The following is a 26,678-nucleotide window of genomic DNA, read 5'->3' as shown; positions in this document are numbered from 1 at the left end:
TATACACACACACACAAGTGGTTAAGTTATTTTTTTAATCTACAGTGAAAAAATAACTTTACCAAAACATGGTAGCAGAGAAACCTAAAAAAAAACCAATACCAATAGTTAACTTCCACAGGATCCCGCATCAACAGTTGATACATAATTCTATAATTACATCAACAAATGAGAAAAAAATAGAAACTAAAAAACTCAAAAATATTTGAGTCTTATTATAGATTTATGGTTTCCTATCAAATAAGGAATTATAAAAATGAGAATCACAATGCAATACAAAATTATATCATACAAATTATAATAATGTTTATTATAAGATAAATACATTTTTTGATAATAAAGAAAAATTTATAATTTAAAACACTTTCAAATTTAATTTAAGTGACTGTAACTTACAATATAACTAAAAATATCACAATTAATATGAATTGTAATATTGAAAGAATCAAATAAGAAATATATTGATTAGCCACAATATTAAAAAAAAAAAATATATATATATATATAATTAACAAATAAATGATAACAAAATTTGAAGTTATTAAACTAAAAAATAAGCTTAATGATAATGATCTAATATTATTAAAATCAGACAAGGCTAGTAAACCAATTATTATGTATAAAGAAAAGTACAAAGAACTTATTGATAATTACATTAAAGTGAACAATTTTAAGTGATAAAAGACTTGGCAAACAAATATTTAATTATGATATTAAAGTGGGTTATCACTCAAGATTATGTCCATATGTACCATCATACCCAAAACTTACTGGATTACTTGTTACATATAAGAGATATACTAAAAAATTAAAACCACGACTGCCAAAAAAATAAAAACATTGCTGACAAACATTGTTCTTTAATATAGAATAGTTACAGTATAATTAATACAATCTTATAATTAGTACAATAATCTGTGCACAGCAGATATATTAACAACTAAACTAGATCAATTAGTGTGATTAAATAACCCCCACTATGAAGAACACTACTTCCACAAAATATTGGGGGATTGCAATCACAATATATTAAGACTGTAATTGTGCCGCTGTCAACAAAACCAAAAGTCAGGTAGTATAAGAAAAGTCACATCAGCAAAATAGAAGAAGAAATGTCCGAGAAAGAATTATTTGAATTGTCGGCTTAATATTGGAAACAATGCTGTGAACACGCCTTAAAATAGAACAGAATTATTATAAGACAAAGTTGTCAACATATAAACTAGAAGGTTTACGATAGTAAAAGCACTGACGATAGTACCAATGAATCTAATATCACACAGTGCCAATACCGTTGACATAGGGATAAATGACATGAATGGGATAAAGCCATTAAATTTAAAAAAAACTTATCCTTCCATACCACTCTTCTGTTTTGATAAAATAAAAAAATGAATGTAATAAAACCTAAAAATAATTTTAAAGTTTAAACAAAATTAAATAAAATTAAGCAAATAAAAATATTTTTTTTAAAAATTGGTCATAACAAATAATATATAAATAAAAATTAATAATATAATAATAAAATAATATATAATAAAGATGAATAATAAAAGGAAACAAACACACTAACCACACAGCGCACTTATATGCATGCATGTAGCTTGTGTTTGTATTGATATTCTTCATTATCCCCACTACTCCACCAATCCATCCACATCCAGTATGTCAACTGAACATTCTTGATTTTGATGAATAATAATGGCACAGAAAAAGAAACATTGTGAAAAATTATAAAAGAAAGAGCATACAGTAACTTACCTAAATGAAGGAGATGAAACTGAAATAGGGGTTGCACCTAAGCGAGTACTAGAGGTTGAAAGAAATGAACTTGGACCAGAAAAGAGACTGCTTTTCAAACTCCCAGAATCTGAAAAAAAAAATTATTAACATTAGTTTTATATTTTTAATCTCTTTGCTGCACACATTCCAGAGCTTGGAACAAAAATTATACTGCTGTAGAAGTGTGTCTCAATTCCTGGGGCATCTTTCAAGCATTTTTTAAAATTAATAACATGATGTTTGCCTGTAACAATAAATATTATATGAACTAATTTTACGCAGGTATTTTAAGTTACCATTTAACAAAATGGCTACTTAGGACCGTACTTTTTATTATTTTATAACGTTATTGATTTGAATCAGGCAAATGATGTTTTCTGTTCTGATATACAACTATAGCATTAATACTACTAAATCTTTTAGGTGTATAACCTGTTTTACATTTTGAAAGATGTCGTTTTAAAACATAAACAAGTTAAAACATTGATTACACTAGTCGACAAATTTAAACTTTTTTCATGTAACATTGATGAAAATATCTGCATTTTAACTATTTTGTAGCCCTAAATTAGAAAATTATTCAAAATACTGTAACAAGTACAGTTTTTATTGTTACAGGAGTTGGGGGTTTGACTAAAAACAGAAGACGATATGTTTTTGCAATGTAATGTATATTGAATAAAAAATATAATTACATATAAAACATATTAAATCTAATTAAAGATATTTTATTAAGGACCATATGCAATAAAAAATATTAAATTGTAAAAAACATATCGCACAGTGAAAAAGTATCCCGCTTTTTTCTCTTATGTTCAGTAAAATTTTCTCTTTTTAAAAACCAGCAGTATTCACCTATCATAGATGGCTCCCAGCATCATGTTTTCATTGTCCTGTTGTCCTGGTGAAATCTCTCTTCTTGTTCGTCACTTAATCACCTTAATTTTTTGAAAAAATCTAAATAAGAGTACAAAAAACACAATTTTAAGTACATGCTACATCCCAAAACCGACTTTTAAGAGTTCATCTATGAGGGTTTTATAGTTCCCATCTTTCTTATTACCCAGAAATCCCTTCATTAACTTACAAAACAGTTCCAAGCTGCCAATTCTATATCATTTAATTTTACTTTAAAAAGGGGATCACTTAAAAGTTTCCTTATATGAGGATCAATAAAGTTTTGCATCACTGAAATGGTAAAATAGCTCTTTTAAGAACTTGAAACCAATATCTTCTTTTCCATATCTTTAACAAAGTTTTTCATCGGTCCAAGCTTAATATAGAGAGGCAGGAGAAACACATTTTTTGGATCAACGAGGGAAGCATATGAAGTATCTAGTTCAAAAGAAGTTCTATGAGGCCAATCTTTCTTAATGAAATGCTCCTGTGTTGCTAGACTGTCCTGCAGCCATAAAAAACAACAATACTTTGTAAAACCTCCTTGAAGTGCTAGCAATATACTACCACTTACAAATCTCCACAAATATCCCATAGATACCATTCATATTTAACTTTATTTAGTATGGTAGCCAAGTTATCATAGTTTTCTTTCATTGTCACTGAATGAGCTAAAGGAATAAATGGTTTTTTGTTTCCATTACGAAGCAAGGCTCTGTATTTAGATGGCTTATATTTCTTTCAACTGTTGAAGTCTGGAACCACAAAGTTCAGCTTTATGTTTTGACAAACCCAAGTCGCTTAACAAAACATTTAATTCATTTTGAGTAATTAAATGAGGCTCAATGGTGTTTGTAAAAATCTAGGGTCACTACTAGTGGTCTCAGGAAATTGTGAATCAGATCCTGATGAAGAATAAGAATCATCAGGAAACATAAGTTGTCCAAGTTTAATACCGCAATCGGCACTGGTAATTCCTGGTTGTGAGGAATGGGCCTTAGTGCTGAAGACAAATATAGATACTCAATTTTGCCCTTTTGCTTTTTTGAATACCCGGCTGTTTTAGTAACACAGAAATAGCAATCACTTTCATGGTTCTTTTCACACTGTAGGAACAGCAAACGGCATAGAAATTTTCTTGCCATGCATCCACTTCAATAGATTTACATGACAACTCACACAGCAAGCATGATGATCCCAATATTTATCTAGATCTACAATTTGGAAATCAAAATTCAAAAATCTGATGCGGACACTAAATGACTTCCTTGTACGTCTATTAAATTACACAAACACATTTATGCTGCACTTCATTTAAACTTATTTCATTTGAAAGTGAGATACAATCTTCCAATTCTTTAATAAAAGTGGAAAGTTACACAATTACTAAAATATTAGTTTTTATTAACATCAAATATTTATACAATTCAACAACCTTACCTGAAATATTAGGTTAGAGTAAAAGTTCCTTGATTACTCTTTAAATAAATTATTTACCAAATAATTCAATAATAAAAACTGATTATTCTACTCTGAGGTCAAAATTTGTAACCAGTATACAGGAAGTTCACTAAACGGAATAGTCAAATTATTATTAACTTTTATTTATACAACACACCAGAAATCTAGTACATATTAAACACAAGTCGAAAAAAATGTTCAACTTCACTTTAAATTGAATACCAATCAAAACTGTATTTTATTTTTCTGTCAAATATTTAAATAAAATTATTTTTTTAAATAAATATACAATTTTTATAGGAACTTGCTAAAAAAATCCAAACAAATCTAAATTATAATTTTCAATTAATATTAAATAATCAGATGTTTCACCAAATCTATATGCATATGTAATAATGCCTATTAAATTACATAAACACATTTTTAAAGGTACATAAAATTGTATTTCACTAATAAATTCTGATTTTTTTTATTTTTTTTTATTATTATTGAATAATAATTTAATTTAATTATTAGAAAATTAATTATAATTTTTTTTTACAATCACAGGTTAATAATTATTAATAAATAAATATATTTAATTTAAAAAAAAATGATAAATTAAAAAAAAAGTTAAAAAAATAAAAAAAGGATATAAGTCTGATTCAAATCTATGTGCCTTCCCCTTATACATCCAAATATTTCATTAATTAAAATTTAATTTTGCTATAACTCTGGAACCAATGAAAATAAGTACCACTTATGATACATCGTTGAAAAGCTCTCAATGAGGGTTTATTACTTAAGTTAAGAAAAAGCACAAAATCTAATTTTTTTTTGGATTTTGGGCTGAGCTGGACACTTTTGCTTCAGTCGACTGCAATCAAAAGGGAGAGGTGCACAACTAGATGTTACAACAGTCCTGCATCCAACATTTCAACATCCTACTGCTAATCGTTTTTGAGTTCTGTGAGATACATACGTACAGATAACATACCGAAACTAGACAAAATGGATTCAGGGATGGTCAAAATGGATATTCCATTGAAATCTGAAAACCAACATTTTTTTGCAATCACAATACTTCCTTTACTTCGAACAAGAAAGTAAAAATAGTCTTTTTTGACTTCCTGAAATATAGATCTAGTCTGTGACTTTAAAGTAAATCTTACACAAGACTATAAAACAAAATTTATCCGTTGAGTTTTTGCAATATCGACAACTAGAACTTGCCATTGAATGTAATTAATTGTTTTTCATATTAAGATAACTATTATACTCTTTAATTTGAATAATTTTATGTGTATGTTTATATAACTATTTTTTATTCTAGCTATTTGTCACAATTTCTTCCCAAAATAAATAAGTATACTGAATTCAAAACATTAATATAATAAGAAAATAAATTTAATTTTTAATTGCAATTAATTATAATTTTAAATTACAATTTTTTTTTACACCAGCATTTATTTTTTTTTTTTATTGGCTATTACTTTTATTTGTTTTCTTTTATTTTTATATTAAAGTATAATTAAATTAATAATTCATATATTTGCACATAAACATGAATTCTGCAAGCACAATCAAATCGGCCAAAAAAAAAATATATATTGGAAGGAAAGGAGTAAAATCCAACAATGGCTTATTAATGAAAAAAATATTTAATTATTTTTCCAACTAACAGTAACACCTAAACAGAAAAATAGCACTTCACCTTGAATAAAAGCTGTGGTGGGTGGAATACTGAGGAAGTTTGAATTTCCATACAGATTCAATGGGAAAGATACTGTTCCTCCAGGAGCAAGCGGCAAGTGACTTTGTACTTCATTTTGATCCCACCTTATCAGTCGATTTTGAACAGCTGATTCTAACATTGACTCAATACAAATATCTAACCACTCAACTGGCTTCTCTCCTTCATTACTCATAGTAACTGTACATTCAACACTAGAAATAAAAATAAATAATTAATTATTTAACTAAAAATTTATATATATATACATATCTAATTTCTTTTTCATTTTTTTATATTTTAATTTTAAGCAATATATTCATTATAAATGTTTGCCCTTAATAAAAACTGATAGCACAAAATAACACTGTATCCTTTACCTACTGGCATTATACTCTTACTCAATAATTCACACCCTTCAATTTTCAGGATGCTTTAGTCTGAAAAATTCCAGAAGTTGTGAAGCCATCAGGTTTCAAGGAGTGCAACTTATCTAGGATCTTCATTACTGTTTACGCCAATGAGTAAAGTAGCTTTTAATCCAATAAATTCAAGGTTATGGTTGAGTCTTGTAGTTATTACAGGCTTGGTAAATTTATTTTCCACTTTCATAGGGCTTATCATATGTGTACTTTTAGAGTAGGTTGTTTTGGCTTGTTGTTTTCGTTATCAACTCTCTCGGCTCCAGTCTGACTGACTGCTGCGTCATCTTAATAGTGCCAGCGTATTTCTATCACGCATTATTTATTGCTGTTTAGTCTTAACATATTAGTCTTAACTGTTTATTGTTATTTTCAATTTTAATATTGTCATAGTTCCTGCAAGTCTAATTTTTCTTTTTTAGCCATGATATCATTCTTCAACTTGTTCGTATTCAGCAACTATTTTATCAGTCTTACGTAATTCTTTTAATGGTCTGCTTGCTTGTAAAACTTTTTGTTTTGTCTTCGTTCCTGAATTCCACACATTTTTGTTGTTAACACATACACTCTTCTGTCCATAGCCTAGTTTGTTCTCTTCTCATCACGCTACCTTTTTCTTCAGTACAGTTCAGACTTTCACGATGTGTGGGTCGCTCTCGTTTCACTCTCTCTCGTATAGTGCAGATCAGACTTTCACGATGTGTGAATCGCTCTCGTTTCTCTCTCTCTTTTCTCTCATATAGTGCAGGATAGACTTCCAACGATGTGTGGATGTCTGCGATTCGCTCTCATTTCTCTCTCTCTCGCATAGTGTGGTCATATTCGTTGCCTTTGTGCATTCGTCGCCTTGGTGCATTCATACTTGTCGCCTTTGTGCATTCATATTCGCAGGTTCAGTTACTACAAACCAGCCAAATTTATCGAAGCAGGATCTTTCCAAACTGGTGATTACAAATTTGTGATGCTCTGTATTATTCAATTTCTAGTAACAAAGTGTTACCTCTGTATTTTCTGATACACCACTGTAAGTTACGCCAAGAATAAACTGTATGTATATGTGTACTTTAATTCACGGTTCATCTTTGTACAAAAAATAATGTGTGATTAAGGTCATTGAATAACTATTATCAATAATATTCTGGTTGTTCATTAAAAGTCTTTGTTTAAAAGTCAGTTGATCTTATATTTTATAGTTATGCAAAATAGCTGAAAATTATGTACTGGTGTTAAATTGAACTCATGTTTTCACGTTAACATTGTGCAAATGAAAATTAAAAATAAAGACTGTCTGATTTATTACTGTTCTTCAATATGTTAATATATATATAGTTTACATTAACGCACAATATTAAAACGGTGCAGTGGTTGTCACATTTTATGTATTGTTTATGAATTTCTGCGATGATGTTCAGTCTCATTGCATTTTGTAACTAAGAGATGGCACCACTAAAAGTTGAAAATTCAGAATTATGTATCTTGCTTTTAGAAGCTCTGTATGCGATTTAGTTGTGTCACCGATAATTGTGTTGTGAATTTTTACTATAGAGATAACATATTTTTCAAAACCTATTATGTTGTTTGTTTAAATTTACATACATTTTTTTGTTTAGCTTTATGCCTAGTTTATAAGAATAATAAAACATGTAGAATAATAGTTACTGCATGAAATTTGGATGTAATTGATTATATTGTAATTAACTTTCTTTTTTATATTGGAATATTATCGTGGCCTTTTTTCTATAACAAATTAGAAATGCAAGTTTTAATTATTTAATGATAAGTATGAAGATGAACATAAATCAGAAAAGGCCAGTGCCAATGATAACAATTATTGTAGTTTATTTTTCTAAGTTAATGACATTTGTTCATTGCTAATTTTTATTATTACAGAATATGTCAGTAATGCAACAGTTTTCCAGTTACACTATGTTTATTGATGTTATGTTTATAAGTATATGATTGTAAAAAAAGATGATTTACGTTCATTTGTTTTCAGGCTTTGTTAAATTGCAGATTTTCATATTATTAGCCTATATGCAGTTTATTTGTGTGATAAATTAAAGTCCAATTCTTTTGGCAAAAACGAGCTATGTGTCATTTTATTTTTTGTTAATTTTACCCAACATAGCTCGTTGTTTTTGGTCCTCCAGGCCGGATAAAAAGTCCATGCTATATTTCTTAAAGTAATAAATATTTGTCATAAAATCTCTTTCAAATAAAATTTAATATTATTTTGATCTAAACTTATTCTATTATAAATAATTAAAATGTTCTGTCTATTTTAGAATGTCTTTATATTAAATTGATTTTAAGCCTGTTGTTACTGAAAGTAGTGATATTTAAAATTAGGACTAAAAGAAAACTACGAGTTATGTAGTAATTATATAATTATTTATTGTTGATGATAGTTGAATATAACAAATATCTTATGTATCAATTTTCTGATAAAAGATTCTCTTAAATTTTATACTATTATTGTTGTATAAACTAAGTTGTTATTTAAGAGTGGTACTTGAAATCATATAGCATCTAATCTTATACCATTTGAATATTTATTGTAAATTTAATTCAAAAAATGACAACTCGTACTAAGGCAGCTTCAAGCAAGTAATACTCGGATTTTGTGACGCTTCATCAAAGGAATATGCCGCAGCTTTGTATCTGCACACGCCTACTCCAGAAAAGTTTATTTCTCTTCAGCTTGTTGCCACCAAATCACGTGTAGGCCCTCTCAAGAAAATCACTATTCCTCGACTTGAGCTTAACTCTGCTGTTCGCTGTGTTATTAAACATTTTCTTTCCTCGTTCAACCAAAATCATGTCTCCGACTACTATTTATTCTCCGATTCTGAAATTGTTTTATCATGGATTTCAACTCCTACATACAAGTTACAGACCTACGAAGCTAACCGTGTCAGTCAAATTTTGGAAATTACTTCACCCCATTCTTGACATCATGTAAAATCTTCAAGTAACGCTTTTGACATCGCGTCTCGAGGAACATCTGCCTCACAGCTTCCTTCTTGCGATTCCTGGTGGAATGGTCCATCAGCCTTCCACGTACCTATCCTTCACATACCTCTTTCCAAGTCTAAGAAAACTGTGCATTTGTCGCCTTTGTGCATTCGTCACCTTTGTGCATTCGTCGCCTTTGTGCAAAAACTATTCCTCAGATCTATTCTTTCAGCTTCGCATCTTCATCCCTGGAAAACTCTCCTTTTAACATAAATCACTCCTCTCCCATCTCCTTATTGTCTAGTTCTCCTCCTGCTGAATCAAAATCCATGTTTTCTCTCGTCGTTGATAAATTTTCATCCTCACCTTATCTGTTAAATGTCATTGTTCATATTTTCAAATACCTTTCCAAAATTTACAAAAGGACCTTTCTCCATCCTATCATTGCTCAACTTTTGAACTCACTTCAGAATTCATGCCACGTATCACCTTCTGCGAAAACGCTTAATTTTGCTCTTCTTTTTTGTGTGCACGTAGTTCAGCAAGAACATTTCTCTACGCAAATTCAAGATCTTGACAAGAAAAGCATGTCCTCTTCTCTTGCAACTCTTTCGCCTTTTCTCGACAACAATCGCTTAATTAACGTTGGTGGACGTCTTCAACAATCATCACTTGACTATGACTCAAAACATCAACTGTTATTGCCTAAAAATTCAAATTTATCTAGACTTCTCATTAGGAAACATCATCATGATGGCATGCACTGTGGCATGATGATACAGTGGCATCATGATGTGGGATGATGGTACAGATATCTAGGTTAAGAACTGCTGAAATGAGATTATTAAGGTCAATAACAGGATATACATGAATAGACTGGAAGGTAAATATTGGAAGTAAAATTGGAATTGGAAGGAAGGAACTGAAAATTAATAACTTCAACAAAAAAATTAGAAATACCGAAAACAATGGGCAATTACTTAAGACAGATGGAAACATTGCGATTGTCGAGAAGAGTCTTTGATTACAAGTCAAGAGAGTAGCAAAGTTTGGGACAACCCAAGAAGAGGTGAAAGGAACAGATTACTTTTGGATGAGTAACTGGAAATTGCTTAAATACATGAAGATTAGAAGAGAACTAAATGCAGTTGCCATTTTTTGATTAGTCCATAGAAATTATTGCCTTAAAAAGACCTGTTCCAGAACAGCTACCACTTAAACACACTTACTTAAGGCTTTAAACAAAAACTTGCAAAAATTAACAGAAATAGATGTTTTAAAAACTAAAAAGCAATGCCAAATACTAACATAATAATCTTTCTTAAATTATTTCTTATAGACATTTATAGAATTCGGTATCTGAATCACCACACATTCGTAAAAATCTGAACACATTACTTTTATAAAAACACACATATGGCAGTATCAGTAATTAATGAAAAAAGACCACGTTGGCTGACTCAAATTATTAACAACCAAAACTATACAAATATTAACCAAAAAACTGAAAAATTCTCCCAAAAATGTATTCATAAGCATAATTTATCCATAGTTTAAAAAGTAACTATTCATAATATATAATGCACACACCTCTCACCAGCATATAACAATACTGTGTTTTCTTGCTTTGAATTCTGAGATGGAAAAGATAATGAAACCTAATTAAAAAAAAAAAACACAAATACAGTTATTATAATTCACTTAAAGAAATAAAGAATTATTGTTAATTTAAAAAAATTAAACTATGAAGAAACCTTTTACCTCAAAACAATAAATTAACAGCTCTATAAGCAATTAAAACAAAAAACAATAAAATAAGATTTTATTGTAAAATGTTATTTTAGCAATACTATTATTAGTAGTTGGTGTAGTCACACCAACTATCAACAATAATCCTCTTGCCATAACAATTTTTTTTTTTAAACAAACACAAAGGAAAATTAGGAGGAATGGGAATTTATGTCCCCCTGACTTCCCTATACTTCCTCCACTACCTTTGCATGGATAAACCTGGTCAACATCTCAGACAACATGTATCCTGTTCAATCTACAGCAAAGGCCCCACGATGTAATCTGGAGTATACATGCCAAAATCTATCAGGCTACTTCCCTATGGTGCAAGAACAATTCCCTATGCTGCAAGGGTCTCAATCTGCAGTTGTGCTATCTATGGGGTGATGGCCAGGGTGAGATTCACCTACCTTAATCAAGGTGACACCCCTACTTTCAGTAGAGGTGAGTCTGCCTCCTATACTGATGTAACATTCTTGAGACCCAGAGGACCAAGTGTTAACCACAAGTGGGAAGTCCTGGAGGACAAGACGCTGTCAGATCACAACACAATTCTGTGTGCCATCAGTACTTTTGAGAGGTGGCAGCAGAAGGCCCCTCATCCTGCAGTCAGAAAGGAGGTTTTGGCTTCCTTTAAAATTTGACCAAGCCAAATTTCTGACACGTCTCGGCGATATCGACACCATGGACCCTGAGTCTCTCAGGTATCATACATGATACCTTCAAGGAGTCTTGACCAAGCGATCAGGCAGACTATCATAGGAAACATGCCTATTGGCGGACTGCTGAGGTTGATAGGTTAAGATCTTACAAGAACACCAGGGGAAGACTACAGAAGGCTAATAGGAAGGATGATATTGAACTCCATATCTACTGGCAGGATGAGCTCAAAAGGACTAGGCAGGATCTGAAGTACAAGAACTCAAGGACCAAAGGGCGGAAGTATGCCCTCGACAAGGATATCTGGGAAGACTGTTACAAAATTGTTACCAAAAAATTTTGTAGGCGTCTTCCCGTACTCAATAGGGCTACCATATTGTCACAGTGGACAATATATACCACATCTAGGTAAGAGAACATCTGCTCTCTTACCTAGATGTGGTGAGACAAATTGCAAGAAAATAACTGCTGTTGACATCCCGCTTGTCACCACAGAAGAGTTCATGGTGGCTAGTTGTAATATCAAGCACAGTAAACGCCCTGGCTTGGACGGCGTGCCTTGGGACGCGATCGAGCTTGTTGTAAAATTTGCTCCAAGGTATGTGGTTGATGAATTCAACTATGCCATCACCTGGAAATGGTTCCCAGACTCCTGGAAGTCCGCCAAGCTTATGCTCCTAAGGAAAGAGGGTAGGCAAGGTAGCGACCTACATTCTTTAGGCCGATCTGCTTGCTCAGTTATCTAAGTAAGCTTTTAGAGAGTGTACTGGTTAACAGGCTCAACCACGAGCTAGAGGCAACTGGTGGTCTTAGTAACCTCCAGTTTCGCTTCCGTAAGGGCAGATCAACTAGTTGACATACACAGAGTTATCACCAACTTCCAGGAGGCCAGATCAGGCCAATGCCTACGCGTTTGATTCCGGCAGTGATCGTGTTTGATGTAAAAAAACACATTTAACGGTGCACCGTGGTGCACGATATTCCAGGCACTTAAGAATCATGGTGTTAGTCCATACCTTAGGATAATCCAGTGTTTCCTGTCTGTAAGATCGGCTACAAGTATTTCCACCAAGTGAGAGATACGGATCAGCCCTAACCAGGTTCACCAACAACTTGGTACTTGTGGTTTCAGTGATGTCAGAACGGATGATGATAGACACTAGTGAAAGAGATGCTAAGCATTATTGTTTTGCGCCTGCAGAAGCTCGGGCTTCAGCTTTCGCCAGAGAAGACCCAAGTGGTTGTAGTCTTGGGTAGGTGTAAGCTGACCCCAACTTCATTCAGGATTGGTGCCACAGTAGTCCACCCTATCTCTGCATCCCAACCCTGCAGAGGAAGACACCCACCTTGTGATGTTACCGGTTGCCACACCACCCCTATTGTTCCAAGCCCTGAGGGGCTATACCAGAGGTCGTCTTTAGACCCTCTAACTGATTACATCTCACAGTCATCAGCCAGGCCTTGGTCAGGATGCCACCAATGTAAATGCCTCAGCAGACATTTGCATCAGTAAAATACAATTCAAATTTTGCCTTCATGTAGGCTTCAAATGGACATCTTCACATCCAACCTAACATAATTCCCTCTAACTTACTAACCGAGACTGCAGAAGTGCGGACCCCGCGCCTAGTCTAAATTTGACCACATTGTTCGTGACTAGAAATGCCTCAGAAAACGAACGAGTTTTAAATCAAATCTCAGTGCTACACTCATACCAATCAAAATTATGTTTTATGCAACATAGAAATTCAGACCTACACCCAATAAGTCGACCAAATTAGGTCATCTAACAAGGGGAATGTAACCTCATTCTGGTCTGCACAGGAGCCAGGGACAAACCCCGTGCTCCCACCCGGTTCCATCATGGAGTCTCATGTGCATTACCAAGTCACAATCAGAGACTGCCACCGGTAGGATAAAGTACCTCAGACTGTGGACAGATAAAAACACCACATTTCAGTGACATGTAGAAGTATCAGTCAAAGCATAAAAAAATGGCTGCCACAATTGGTCGGATACAACATCGTGGCCCTCGCAGACTGAAGCGGAGGGTCTTGTTTAGGTGGTGTTCTCACCTCAAAAGTACTGTAAGGAGCCCAAGTCTGGTCCATTTTAGCAAGGTGCACAGGGCTGTCTCCCTTCGGGTATACTGCAGATACAGGACCATTTCATTCTTTTCTTTCGGTATTAGATTGGTTGCCTCTTTGGTTTATTGGGCATTGCTCAGTAATAAACCATCAGGTGTTGAGTTGTAATTGAACATGCTTTGTTTTGTTTATCAGAATCAATAGTTCCAAGAAGCATAATGGTACTTTTGGTAGAGGAACACATTTCTCGTTGAACAAATCTTTCAGAAGGTGACAAGTATACTGATTTAGTGAAGCACAAACAAGTTTTCTGAAAAGTTTTCAAATACTCCTGTTCCTCACTTTAATGCAGTTCAAACTCTTACTGAAAAATTTCAGGCAACAGGCTCTGCTGAAGATGCTAATGGAAGTGAAAGACCACCTAAACTAAACAAACAGAAGCCGCTTGATATTTCAGATGCTACGGCCGAAAGTTCATCAAAGTCAATGCATAAGTTTGCACAGCAGCTAGATATCGTACTTGCTACCATATTTAAAGCTCTAAGAAAATAACTGAAACTTTTTCTCAATAAAGTAATGTGTGTTCAAGAACTGAAATCCACCAAAAGACTAAATTATTGTCAACGGTTTAAATCTTTTATTGATAAAAATTCCATAGGTGTCCTCGACATTACATTTTTTACAGATGAAACGTGACTTCATCTGAGAGGATATATTAATTCACAAAATACTAAACTATAGTCAACAACTAACTTCCATGAATTACACAATCTTTACATGAAACAAAAATTGGAGTCTTGGTCGGTGCAAGTGGAGTATGCTTTTTCAGTCCAACCTTTTTGAAAATACAATTAATAGTGATCTTATTGTGCTGTTTTAACTAACTTCATTAATCAGTTTACAGAAGAGCAAATCAATTATGGTTAATTCCAACAAGATGGCGCCGAAGTGCACACAGCTAAAAAGTCAATGACTTTTTTACAAAATATCTTTGGTGAACAAATCATTTTGAGGGATTTGCGGCCTACACATTCGCCTGATCTGACCCCCCCAGATTACTTTCTGTGGGGAGCAGCAAAACAAGCAGTGAATCACAACAAACCATGCACCACTGACAAATTAAAAACTGCATTAACAGCATACGTACAATACATTCCAGTACATCAGCTGATTAAAGAATATGAAAAAAATTGAAACAGGTAGAGTGATGTATTGATGTTGGAGGTCATTTTCAAAAACTTTTTATAAACTATTCCAGTTACTGTAATATCTGTTTCTGTAAAATAATGAAATAAACATACAAAGTAATAATTAAGAAAGTTTCGTCATTATACTTCCATAATTCCAGTGGACAGCAACTTTCCAAACACTCTCTATAACATGGCTGATATCCATCCTGATATAATGATTAAGAAGTGTTCAAACTGATATTACATTTTTTAAATTCCAATCTTCCATGGACACTTAAAACTATAATTAGGATAAAAAAATTTGGAGCAGTTAAATATTTTTTTAAAAATATACTTCTAAAATGAATGAATGCATAATTTATTTTTTCATTATAATGTATTAATTGAAGAATATTAAAATGTTGCCCAGAAAAAATTAACAGCAACAATTTCAGTTACAATAAAATATTTATTACTCACATGTAATAAAGGAAGAGCAGGAATCACATCAACAGTGTATACTGGTTGTCCCAGTTCTGGAATGTTCTTTAAACGGCAATTGCTTTTTACACCTAGAGTATGTGTCGAATACCCTGAAATAAAAGTATGATAACTAGATAAACATTTGTCCAATCCAATGCACATTTTACACACTGAATCAAACAATTTTCATGATAGATAAATTGTGCAACATGAAGCATTACTAAAATTAAATTTATAATCATACTTTAGAAGTAGTGAATAGTTGATTTTTCATACTAATCAATAAATTTTCCAGCATTAATCATTTTTTACATAAATTAGAATAAAAAATGATGTATTAATAAATATATAATATTTTTTATCAACAAATAATAATACTAATAAATAGATTACTTATATTTTTGTCAAATATTTTTTAATTTTATTTTATGAATTTATATGTTTACATTTAATTAGCCGGTAAGAGCTCACTTTGCTCACCTGACCATCTAGCCAGGGACTCTGCCTTCTGGACCCTCAACATGTTCATATCCTCATGTTTGTGAGAATATTAAGTATTTTACTGAAATATTTAAAGAAAATAAATATTAGCATTTCACCGCAATGAACATATTGTAGTGATGTTTTAGCTACAGCTCCATTTATCAATCCACAACTTATGCTTCGCATTTTCGCTCCATTTAGCAGCTCAACCCAGTTACAAAGCCAAGCAACTCTTCACCCTGTCCTTTGGGGCATAAAAGGAGATTCAGTTTTTGAGATACATCGATTATAGTGTCTTACAATTCTTTGCTGGTTACGACTTGTCCTATGAATACTACTTTTTTGCATATCACTTTAATTTTATAAAAAGAAATTGGCAGAAATATTTTAAATTTTAAAGAAAAAAAAGATCAAGAAAAGCTGATAAAAAAATTCGAAGTGAAAATTAAAAATTGAAATAATAAAATTATCAATTCAATATAAACAATAAACTTAAAATAAAATTCAACTTTTAAAATACCACCAAATTTTTCAATTTGCTTATTATTTGATTTTGAATGCTGATGAAATTCAAACAACTATCACAATCACAGTAAAATTACCAAACACAATTAAGGTTTAGCACTTTAAAAAAGCACCAAGCACAACTAAAATTTAGCACCTTAAAGAAGCACTAAATACTGTTACCACATATATACCTAACTTAATATCAGCTGACGGCAATGGTAGTAGCTCAGATGTCAGCAGGAGTACAGTACACATATGTGTTGGTACAAGGGTCACTCCTGCCGCACAGATGGCAGCACAGCAGCCCTACCACTCTAAGGCTCCAATAAAAGAGCATGCATGAGAGTGATATTTTAATTCATAGTCAACTACCACCTGGAGAAGACCAAGAAGAAGAAAATGGAAGAAGTTCCCTGACCGCCTCAATGTGGGACCTCCTGGCAAATGCCAACATTCCTGCCAAAGCAGCAGGCCTGGCCGGCTTGCTGAGGGAGTCACAGATGCTACCTTCCAGCTCCAGCTTGCTGGGCTTCAATCAGCCTGGCCGGCCAATTCAGCAGTGGGAGCTGGCCCAGGATTGGATTGCTCAGGGAGAACTGCATCGACTGTGCCAGCAAAAGACGACCGATGCCAACCCGACACTGCAGGGAGGTCCGGTCTAATTTCAATGAACCAGCCGCAACTCCCCAACTACATCCAAGTCGACTTCGTTATAGACCAGCTTCCGGACCCAACAGCTCTTCTAAGAGCAAACGCAAAAAACGGCCCTTTACAGGACTACCAAATGGTTATAAATTACAATGAGCCATCAAAGCCATTCGGCGAATGGCTTAATATAAATTATATAAAATAAATAAGAGTAATATAAGAAGTAATATAAGAGTAATAATAAGAATAATATAAATTATTTTCACAATATATAACATGGTTTTGATTATTTTTGGGTTATATATTTAGTTGTTTTCGATTTAATGTATTTCAGAAAAACGTGTTATTAACACATTTTACCGATATTGTTATCTGATATTATTTTTTTTATTATAAATGATCACAAAATGTTTTAATGTTTTATTAACATTTCATGTGATGAACTTATTGTAGTAATTTTTTAGCTACAGCTCCATTTATCAAACCACAACTTATGGAACCAAAAGTGCACCTCAATAGACATTTTCAAGAAGAATATTCTTCAATTTTTTTTTTTAAATATGTATTCAACATTGCTTACACAGTAAATTTTTACAGTTTACGGCCTTGATATTGGGAGTAGAAAGGTTGTAAACACTTAAAAAGTTATTAAAAATCAAGATTTATCATTGTCCTGAATTTCATTTTTAAATGATGTTTCACTTAAAATTTATTTAAAAAATAACAGAAAGTTTTTTTTAAATCTTTGATAACCAATAACTTTAAATAATGATCGACAATATATGTTTTTTATTTGGCATATGGATAAATAATTAAAAAATGCATCTTCTGGCTATTTCAGAAAAAGTTGTGTAGCCAGATTTTGCAATAAAAATGTGCGGTTTACCGCATGAGCAGTCAGATCGAAAAAAGAAAAACATAAAAACCATCCATGCAATAAATAGAAACTTTTTGTCAAATTAGATCTTCCTGTATACCTATGGGGTCCTTAATCTTGCATTTCAAAGAAATCAACTCTTTTTTTACAAATATAGATAACGTCTATTAAGGAGATAAACTCTCCTTAATATATGAATAAATATTAAATAAAACAACAACATAAGAATAATCATTTATATAGTAAACATTGAATAAACAATACAGTATTATGAAATCTTCATAACACAAAATCTTTACTTGTCTTTATTAATAATAAAAATTACAGTAACAATGATTTAATATACTGTCTTTGGGTTCTATTCATGTCTTTTGAATACGTCAGTTTTATATCATTACTAATTGGTCAGGACACTCCTGTTTAACTGAAGAACTGAGCACCTGGACGGATTTCTTGCATCAGATTGGATAGATTTCTTGTGTTAACTCGGTCTGGACTCTTACAGTCTTTTGTTCAAATTTAATTTTTTTGCTACTAAAATTGACTAAATTAAAATTTCTAAATTAGTAAAAATGTACAAAAAAAAAGTATAATATTAGAGTTCTGAAGCAATAATAATTACAACCTGATGGGTTAATTAAACCATAGCATATGGAAGGAATGTTTCAGAGAGTACCATCCTGGAAACTGATGATAAATGCCAAACAGTGGCAGCTTGTGTGTAGGTACTACAGAACTGCAGCACCCCCTATTTCCACTTCATATTACCAATAACATTTAATATAATGAGTCCTTTTTTCTTTATACTTAACAGTAAATAATCCTTAAACTTAATGTCAGTAGCCATCCCCCAGTTTATAAAAAAGATACAAAAATCTTTATATGGAACTATGCGCTTCACAGTTCCAGCAGTGTGGTGTTTGGCTGTTGTGCACATGCGCATATAGGAAATTGCATAAAAGGCTGCGAGGGAGAGAAAGCAAGGTCACTCACAGTGCTGTATTGATAAAGTTTTTAATATTCTGATATGTTTTTGAATTTTCATAGACTACATCAAAAACAAAGATTAATTATAGTGTTTTGTGATAGGTAATTTAGTATGAAACAATAGATGTTAATCCCCTTGAATGTTTTGACTAATTATTTGACAAAAATCCTGCGCAGTGATCAAAAATTAATAAAATTTATGATCTAATTTAATTTTGCATAAATTAATATTTTTGTTTTCATTAAAAAAAAACTTCACTTATTTTACATTATATTCTTTTGTAGGTTTTGAATATAATTTTATAAAGTAATTAACTAACTAACACTAAGAAAAATAGTAAGAAACAATCATCAAAAAGATTTTTATACCTCTGTTTAAAAAAAAGTTGTAATTTACTTACTTCACTGATACCACTAAGAATTTAAACCTTAAGGATTTTTTTAAAATAATATTTAGTAATTACTAATTAATTAATTAACAAATCAAATTTTGTTACATTTTTATAAAACCCAAAAATAGAAAACTCTTTTTCTATTTTGGGTTCGATTCAGTTCTTTGATAGTTTGGTAAAATTCCATTTTTTCCAAAGGAGAATATAAAGGTGGATTTGGGAAGTCGATTTTTTTTTAAAGAAATTCTTGCTGTTAAACTTCTTATCCGTGAAGTACAAGCAGTACCTAAAAATTATGTGGCAGTCTTTGTTCACTAAAAAAGCATACAATTCTATATATCGACAATCCCCTAAAAGATTTCTGAATGGGTAATAAAACTAGAAATATAAACATAGAAACACTAACAAACAAAACTTCTACAGTTGGATCTTTAGGAAAAATTTCTAATCCATTCTCTATAAATGATTCATTCAAAAGCATTTACATTGCAGAATGCTTGATTATGACCAGTATGATACTTTTAAAAGAAATCTAAAAAATCTGATGTGGCCACCAGATGAGTTCCTTGTACACCTATTAAATTACATATACACATGTTTTGCTGCACTTCATTTAAACTTATTTCATTTGAAAGTGAGATACAATCCTCCAATTCTTTAATAAAGTGGACAGTTACACAATTACTGAACTATTGATTTTTATTAATATCAAATATTTATACAATTATTAATTCAACAAGAGTAATGAACTAAAAGGTAAGAATTGTTTGCAATTTATTAAAGATCACGCATGTATGCCTCAGTGTATATGTTATTCTTGTGAGGGTCTATTTTTCACACAAAATTTTATTTCACAAGTAACTTATGATTTTTTCATATTTTTTATTTTTTTATTATTGAATAATTATTATTTACTGTAAAAATATTCTTATAACCACAGGTAAATAATTATTAATAAATCAATATATTTAAATTAAAAAAAAAAAAAGTTAAAAAATAAATTAAAAGAAGAAGTTAAAAAAAGGAGATGAAAAAGAAAGATTCAAACCGATGTGCCTTCCCTTGTAAGGTCCAAATATTTCATTAATTAAATTTTTATTTAGCTATAACTCTGGAACCAATGAAGATAAGTACCACTTATTATATATCATTGAAAAGCTCTTAATGAGGCCTTAATACTAAATTTAAGAAAAAGTCCAAAATCCTAATTTTTGGGGATTTTGGGCTTGTTTTGAACACTTTTGGTTTAGTCAATTGCAATCAAAAGGGGAGATATACAACTAGATGTTACAACAGTCTTAAATCCAAAATTTCAACATCCTATGGTTAATCGTTTTTGAGTTATACAAGGTACATACATACATATGTACAGACGTTACGCCAAAACTAGTCAAAATGGATTCAGGGATGTTCAAAATGGATATTTCCATTGAAATCTGAAAACCAAAATTTTTCATGATCACAATACTTCCTTTACTTTGTACAAGGAAGTAAAAAAGGAGATTTTTAAGGAAAACATTTGGTTCTATACAGAATAATACAATGATTCTTGTAATATACTCAAAAAATATACTCTTCCCACAAAATGTTATACCAGAAATAAAAGAAATGCACAAGAGGATATTGGCTTTCATAAACCTCATGTTCAGAATGTGTGATAATAGAATTTTCAAGAATATCCTTTTCTTTCATCTAGATAAAACTAAAAGTATATATTGTGATAAAATTAGAAAGACGAAATTAGAAAGCAGGAATATAATATCTGGTCTCACTAACAGAAAATCAGGAATTAATCAAAAAAATATTAAAAGAAATCTCAAGAAAAGGGTTTTCTATGGAGAAGGAATCCAAAAGAAAATAGAGGTGACAGAAAAATTCAGGAAAAAGATCAGTGAGAGACTTAAAACGTTCTAGTTGAAAAGTAAGGGAGGGATTCTAAGGAAAGCATTAAACATGGTTCACAGTTGTTAGAAACAAAAAAAAAATGAATATTTCTAAATAATCAGTGGTATCAAACTCAAAAAAACACTACAACTGCTTTGCATGCATTTACAAATACTTCACATGGAAGTATATTAAAATTGTACATAAAATTTATCAGAGCAGAGCACTATCAATGTGATGATTTATAATAATAAATTATATAAAATAATAATATTTATTGTGATTAATAATATATATGATATGATCCCTATTGTAACAAATGTTTACATGAAAAATAATACTCCAAAAAAATTAAGTCTCTCTAATCTATTCAATTTACAAATTTAGATTTGATATAAACAAAGACAAACTGAGTGAATAAAACTTCTGCAATGGCTAAAGTATTATCTGAATCCTGATATAACCAATTATCACAGAAATAATAAAATTACAAATTATATTATATAAGTACAATTTAATATCAGGCAATATAGTGCTAAGCACTTTCATTTGATCCAGGAGACAGCTTGCCAGTAACTAATAACAGAGTTTGTTTATATTAGTTCCAAACATAAATGATCAGACTTAAGGGATAAAATTCTCATCTGATAATATGAAAGTGATTATAAATATAATACTACATAAATTTTATACTGCACATGGAACTTTAACAGTCAATAAAAACAATAATGTAAAAATTAAAAATGAATTTAACAACTTTAAAAAATCGGTACCTGTTATTTCTAATTCCCCTGTCTCTTTTGGAAAACCCATCAATGTGACAGAATAATTAACAGCTTCAGGTGGAAGTGACAAAGTCAATGGTAAACTTTCAAATACAACACCACTGGTGAGGAGTCGCTAAAATAAAACAATAAATAAATCACACAGAAAAGCCCTCAAGGATACAAAAAAAAATTGTAACAGAACATTTTGAACATAACAATGCTGTAAAACAAGTTCAGATCAGTGTTATTTAAAACATACTTTTATTTAACAAAACACTTTTCAGAAAATTCTAATCTAAACACAATTATAAAAAACTGCAAAACAGAATGAATTTTTTTATGAATAATAACTGCAGTTTACCTTCCTTGTTACTTGATCAAGTGCTGAGAACAAGAATGCCATCTACTAGTACATGTCTACAGTTCGGTTATTTGGTTATGTTATCTAAAATATTATCCTATGTATTTTATTATAATAATTATAGTTATTTGTACTGCAGATATTTCAGGTAACACAATTTTTCCTTCAATAAATATGAATGTAAGAAAGGAATCACTTTTTTTCCATTTTTTCAAATTTATTATATAATATACACTAAAAAAATGTGATAAATCAAACCTGCTAATTTTTATAATTAATTTCTTTTTCAGATCCTGTGCCCAATAACAAACATAAACACTGTGCAATAATTTGTGATATATTAGGGTAATACAAACAATATATGAGACACAATGTAAACTCATATTAAGATAAATCATATTACACTTGGAAGAAAAACTAATGATGTGGTTCACAATTCAAAATCTACATTAGTGCAGCAGTAAATATATTCTGTAACAACTTATAACTACCACATCATTAATAACACACAAATATTTAACAAAAAAATATTTTATATTACATTATATATTATAAAATTGCACTGTAATATATTAATTAAAACAATAAATACTGATAATGCCATTTTGAATAAATAAAAACTTCCTAATACAATGCAATATAATTTTTAAAAATTGCAATAGGTTCATTAAATTAGTACGATAAATTAAAAAATAGTTCTATACTAATATAACAAATCCTACGGATTTTACTATTGATTTATTACACATTTTTGAATACAAGAAATGGAATGTATCCTCAGAAACCGTTTTCTGAAGCATGTTTCATATAGTATTTGCTGTTTGGGTTAGATCCTAAAATTAAACATACATACATACATACATAATAAAGACATCAGTTCAATCTACAGAATACACTTTTAATCAAACCCACAAAATAAAAAGGGCACAAAATCTTTAAGCAATTAAGAGGGGCATTCAAATATAAACCAGAATTTGTTTTCATAGCTTTACTGATTTAGGTAAAATTACAAATTAATTATTTTGTTTTTCTACATTGTTTCTTTTAACAGAAATATATTTTCTCCACCAGGTAAGTAGCTTCCTGATTCCCTCATCAAAAGAAAACAAGGTTCCCATCAAGCCCCCCCTTGCGCATCAACCAGTTGCGCACATAATGCTCGACTGTGCCATCATCTTTAAATTTTTCCCCTCCTAAAAAATCACAAAGTTCAAGTCTGAACTGTTTGAGGTTCAAATCCTAGTAAAGGGAGTTACTTTTAGACAGATTTGATTACTAGATCATGGATACTGGTGTTCTTTGGTGGTTGAGTTTCAATTAACCACACATCATAGGAATGATCAACCTGAGACTGTACATATCTACACTTCATTTACATTCATATCATCCTCAATCATCCTCTGAAGTAATACCTTATGGTGGTTCCAGAGGTAAAACAGAAAAAAAAAGGTGGGTGTTTAAGAGTTGTCCAATGAATTTTAACAAGCTATATTCCAAGTCTGAGTTGCTATATTCATCTGAGCGTTGTCAAGGAGGAGGACATTGCAAATCAGTTTCTGGCATAGTTTGTTGCAATAAATAGTCCTGACATCATCTAATAACTGGCAGTAGTATACTGTGCATTTATTGTCCTTCGTAGGAAATCAATCACCATTACACCTTTTTGAGTCCCAAAACACAGTTGCCCGAACTTTTCCAGTTGACAACTGTTTCTTGGCCTTGATTAGTGTCCTCTCCCCATTTTTCCTCTACTTCACACTTGTTCTCTTGCTTTCCAGAGAGTAGTTGTGGACCTATATTTTATTGCAGGTCACAATATGGTCCAAAGATGCCTCTCCTTCTTCCTCAAAGTGATTCAGAAGCTGATGATAAATGTTTTTTCATACATTTTTCTGTGCCTCTGTGAGAAGACATGGAACCCACCTTGTTGACACTTAGCTGTATCCAAGAGTGTCTGACAACACTTTATGCACACTCCCAACACTTACACCCACCTTTGATACACTTTCAGTTATGGTTATGTGGCAGTCTTCTTCCACAAGTTCATGAACGACCTGAATGTTGTCATCACTGACCCTGGTCCATAGGTAGACGTATGTAACTTTCGTTCTCCACTCTATCATGGCCACTTTGAAATCTTTTGGCCCAATGAAACACTTGTTGACAGGGTGACATCTCCAAACTGTGGCTGGAATCAAGTCAAAATTTCAGAGGATTGGATTATAATTCATTGCACAACAGAAAATGGCACCTCCTGCTCAGACATTCTGCTACTGATGTGGGAATGTAACCAACAGGCATGGCTGGGCTGTTGCTACTTCCATATATATCCAACTAACTTCCTGCAGCGCCCCATCATGTTCACTGATTTCCTCAGTCCATGTGGTAAAATTCCAGTTTATATTTGGATGACCCTCATATAAAACACTCTCTCTTTCTCTTTAATTAGCCCTGAATACTACTAACAAAATCCATCATACAAAAAAAATTATTAGACAGAATTAAAAACCAATACACTACTTGTCCACAATCTAAATATATGTATTTACTTTATTATTATTTGCATATCAGTAAAATTGCTTTTACATATACATACATAGCTGCAATGTCAAATCAAATTTTAGTAGAATTCATTTTAAATAAGTTTGAAAAAAGAGGAGTTTGTCAGTTATTCTTCAGAAAGTGTTTTGTCATAATTGAAAATTTTAATTTATTTCAATTTTTTTATTACTTTGGTTTATGTCATCAAAATAATACTTAAAATATATGAAAATACATTATTCTAAATTAATTTCAGTTAATGAAAATTTACAACCATATTAAAATGTTATTAGATCAAGAATATTATTAAAAGTTGACATTACCATATTAGAAACTTCTAATTCAAATGTAAAAGGGTTACTAAGTTCTAATGTAACTTCACACATCTCCTCAGCAACCCATAAGTAATCTAAAGAAAATAAAACAATAAAAAAAAATATATATAAGCAATACTAATTAAAAAAAATGGAAAAAATATATATTATAATTCATTTTTTTAATATTAATAATTTTGTAATTATGGTACACAGTGAAATAAAAACCACTTGCCCTTTACAGTACCTATGTTAAAACATGTTCACTTGCATCACCAATAGTTTATTTTTATCCATAAATAGTGAATTACTGAAACTACATTAGTAAATCATTCTATTTATTATTTAAAATGAATTAAATTAATGGCAATTATATCAGAAACTAACAAATTTATTTCTAATTCATATAACATTTAATTAATGAATTTTTGTAGCAAATGAAAGATGCTCATGCTTGACATTTTTCACATACTAAAGAAATGAAATTTCTCATCAGTGGCTGTAATTGGGTGATTACCTGTAGTTGCTTGAAGAAAATAAAATTAGTAAATTTGAAATACATTGGCCAGTTACTAGTATACCTATAATGTAAATATATTTCAATACAACTGAGAAAGTAATTCAACATAAAGAACTGCAATGATATGTAATTTGTTATTATGATGCAGGATCTCACAAAACCATTCCAACAATTACATGGAATTCAAAGACCTACTTCATTCTGTAATTAATTGTAAACAAATAGTTGTATACATAATACACATTAAACAAAATCAGCCCATTTTATTTACTCCTCCAAAAAATATTTAACTAGTTGTATTACTAAACTGTTTAATTTTTCAAAACTGAGCTACAAATTTTGAAACTAAAAAAATAACAAGTTTTTAATACTCTAAAGAAATTAATAGAACTGCACAAAGATGTGTGACCATCCTCAATAACTGCTATTGTTGTTCACGCCCTGACATCAATCATATTATTATTATTATTATTACTGGTATTTTTTAGGCAGACATACTTACAATGAATTCAAAATGTATGTCGGATTTGAATTACATCTGTTCTACTCATTAGGTATGTTATCGCTATGTTATATGATTTTGTATGTTTGTATATTGTTGTTGTGAGCTAAATACAATGTCTGTTCAAAAAATACATACACTAATGTCATAAAACAAAATATACTTTATTTAGAAGTTACTTGTCTGGGTCCCCTTCAAAGTACTCTTCTCCCCGACGCACACACTTATCCCAACGGTGTTTCCACTTTTGAAAACGGTCCTGGAACGCTCTTTTGTGATGTTCTTCAGTTCTTTCGTCGTATTTGCCTCAATCTCGGGAATTGTCTCAAATCTTCTTCCTTTCAAAGGTCTTTCGAGTTTGGGGAACAAGAAGAAGTCTCACGGAGCGAGGTCAGGAGAGTAGGGTGGGTGGGGAAAAACAGTGAACGAGTGTTTGGCCAAAAACTCAAGAGTTCTGAGGGCTGAATGGACTGGAGC

The 26,678-nt window shown here is 31.3% G+C and overlaps 1 protein-coding gene across 3 annotated transcripts in view; it reads right to left on the bottom strand.

The window, feature by feature from the left end:
• Positions 1–26,678, bottom strand: part of brun (trafficking protein particle complex subunit brun) — a 91,024-nt gene that overhangs the window by 22,954 nt on the left and 41,392 nt on the right. For all 3 annotated transcript variants that reach the window (XM_075360996.1, XM_075361014.1, XM_075361006.1), the window contains exons 12-17: positions 25,189–25,274; positions 21,970–22,096; positions 15,416–15,528; positions 10,819–10,886; positions 5,834–6,066; positions 1,762–1,870 (exon numbers count right to left, since the gene is read on the bottom strand). In XM_075360996.1, coding sequence (XP_075217111.1) covers positions 1,762–1,870; positions 5,834–6,066; positions 10,819–10,886; positions 15,416–15,528; positions 21,970–22,096; positions 25,189–25,274 — 736 coding nt within the window. The remainder of the gene's footprint in view (positions 1–1,761; positions 1,871–5,833; positions 6,067–10,818; positions 10,887–15,415; positions 15,529–21,969; positions 22,097–25,188; positions 25,275–26,678) is intronic.

This window comes from Lycorma delicatula, chromosome 1 (genome assembly GCF_047948215.1).
Source record: "Lycorma delicatula isolate Av1 chromosome 1, ASM4794821v1, whole genome shotgun sequence".
Lineage (NCBI taxonomy): Eukaryota > Metazoa > Arthropoda > Insecta > Hemiptera > Fulgoridae > Lycorma > Lycorma delicatula.
The sequence above is the reverse complement of the archived record's forward strand: the minus strand, read 5'-3'. Positions and strand labels throughout refer to the sequence as shown.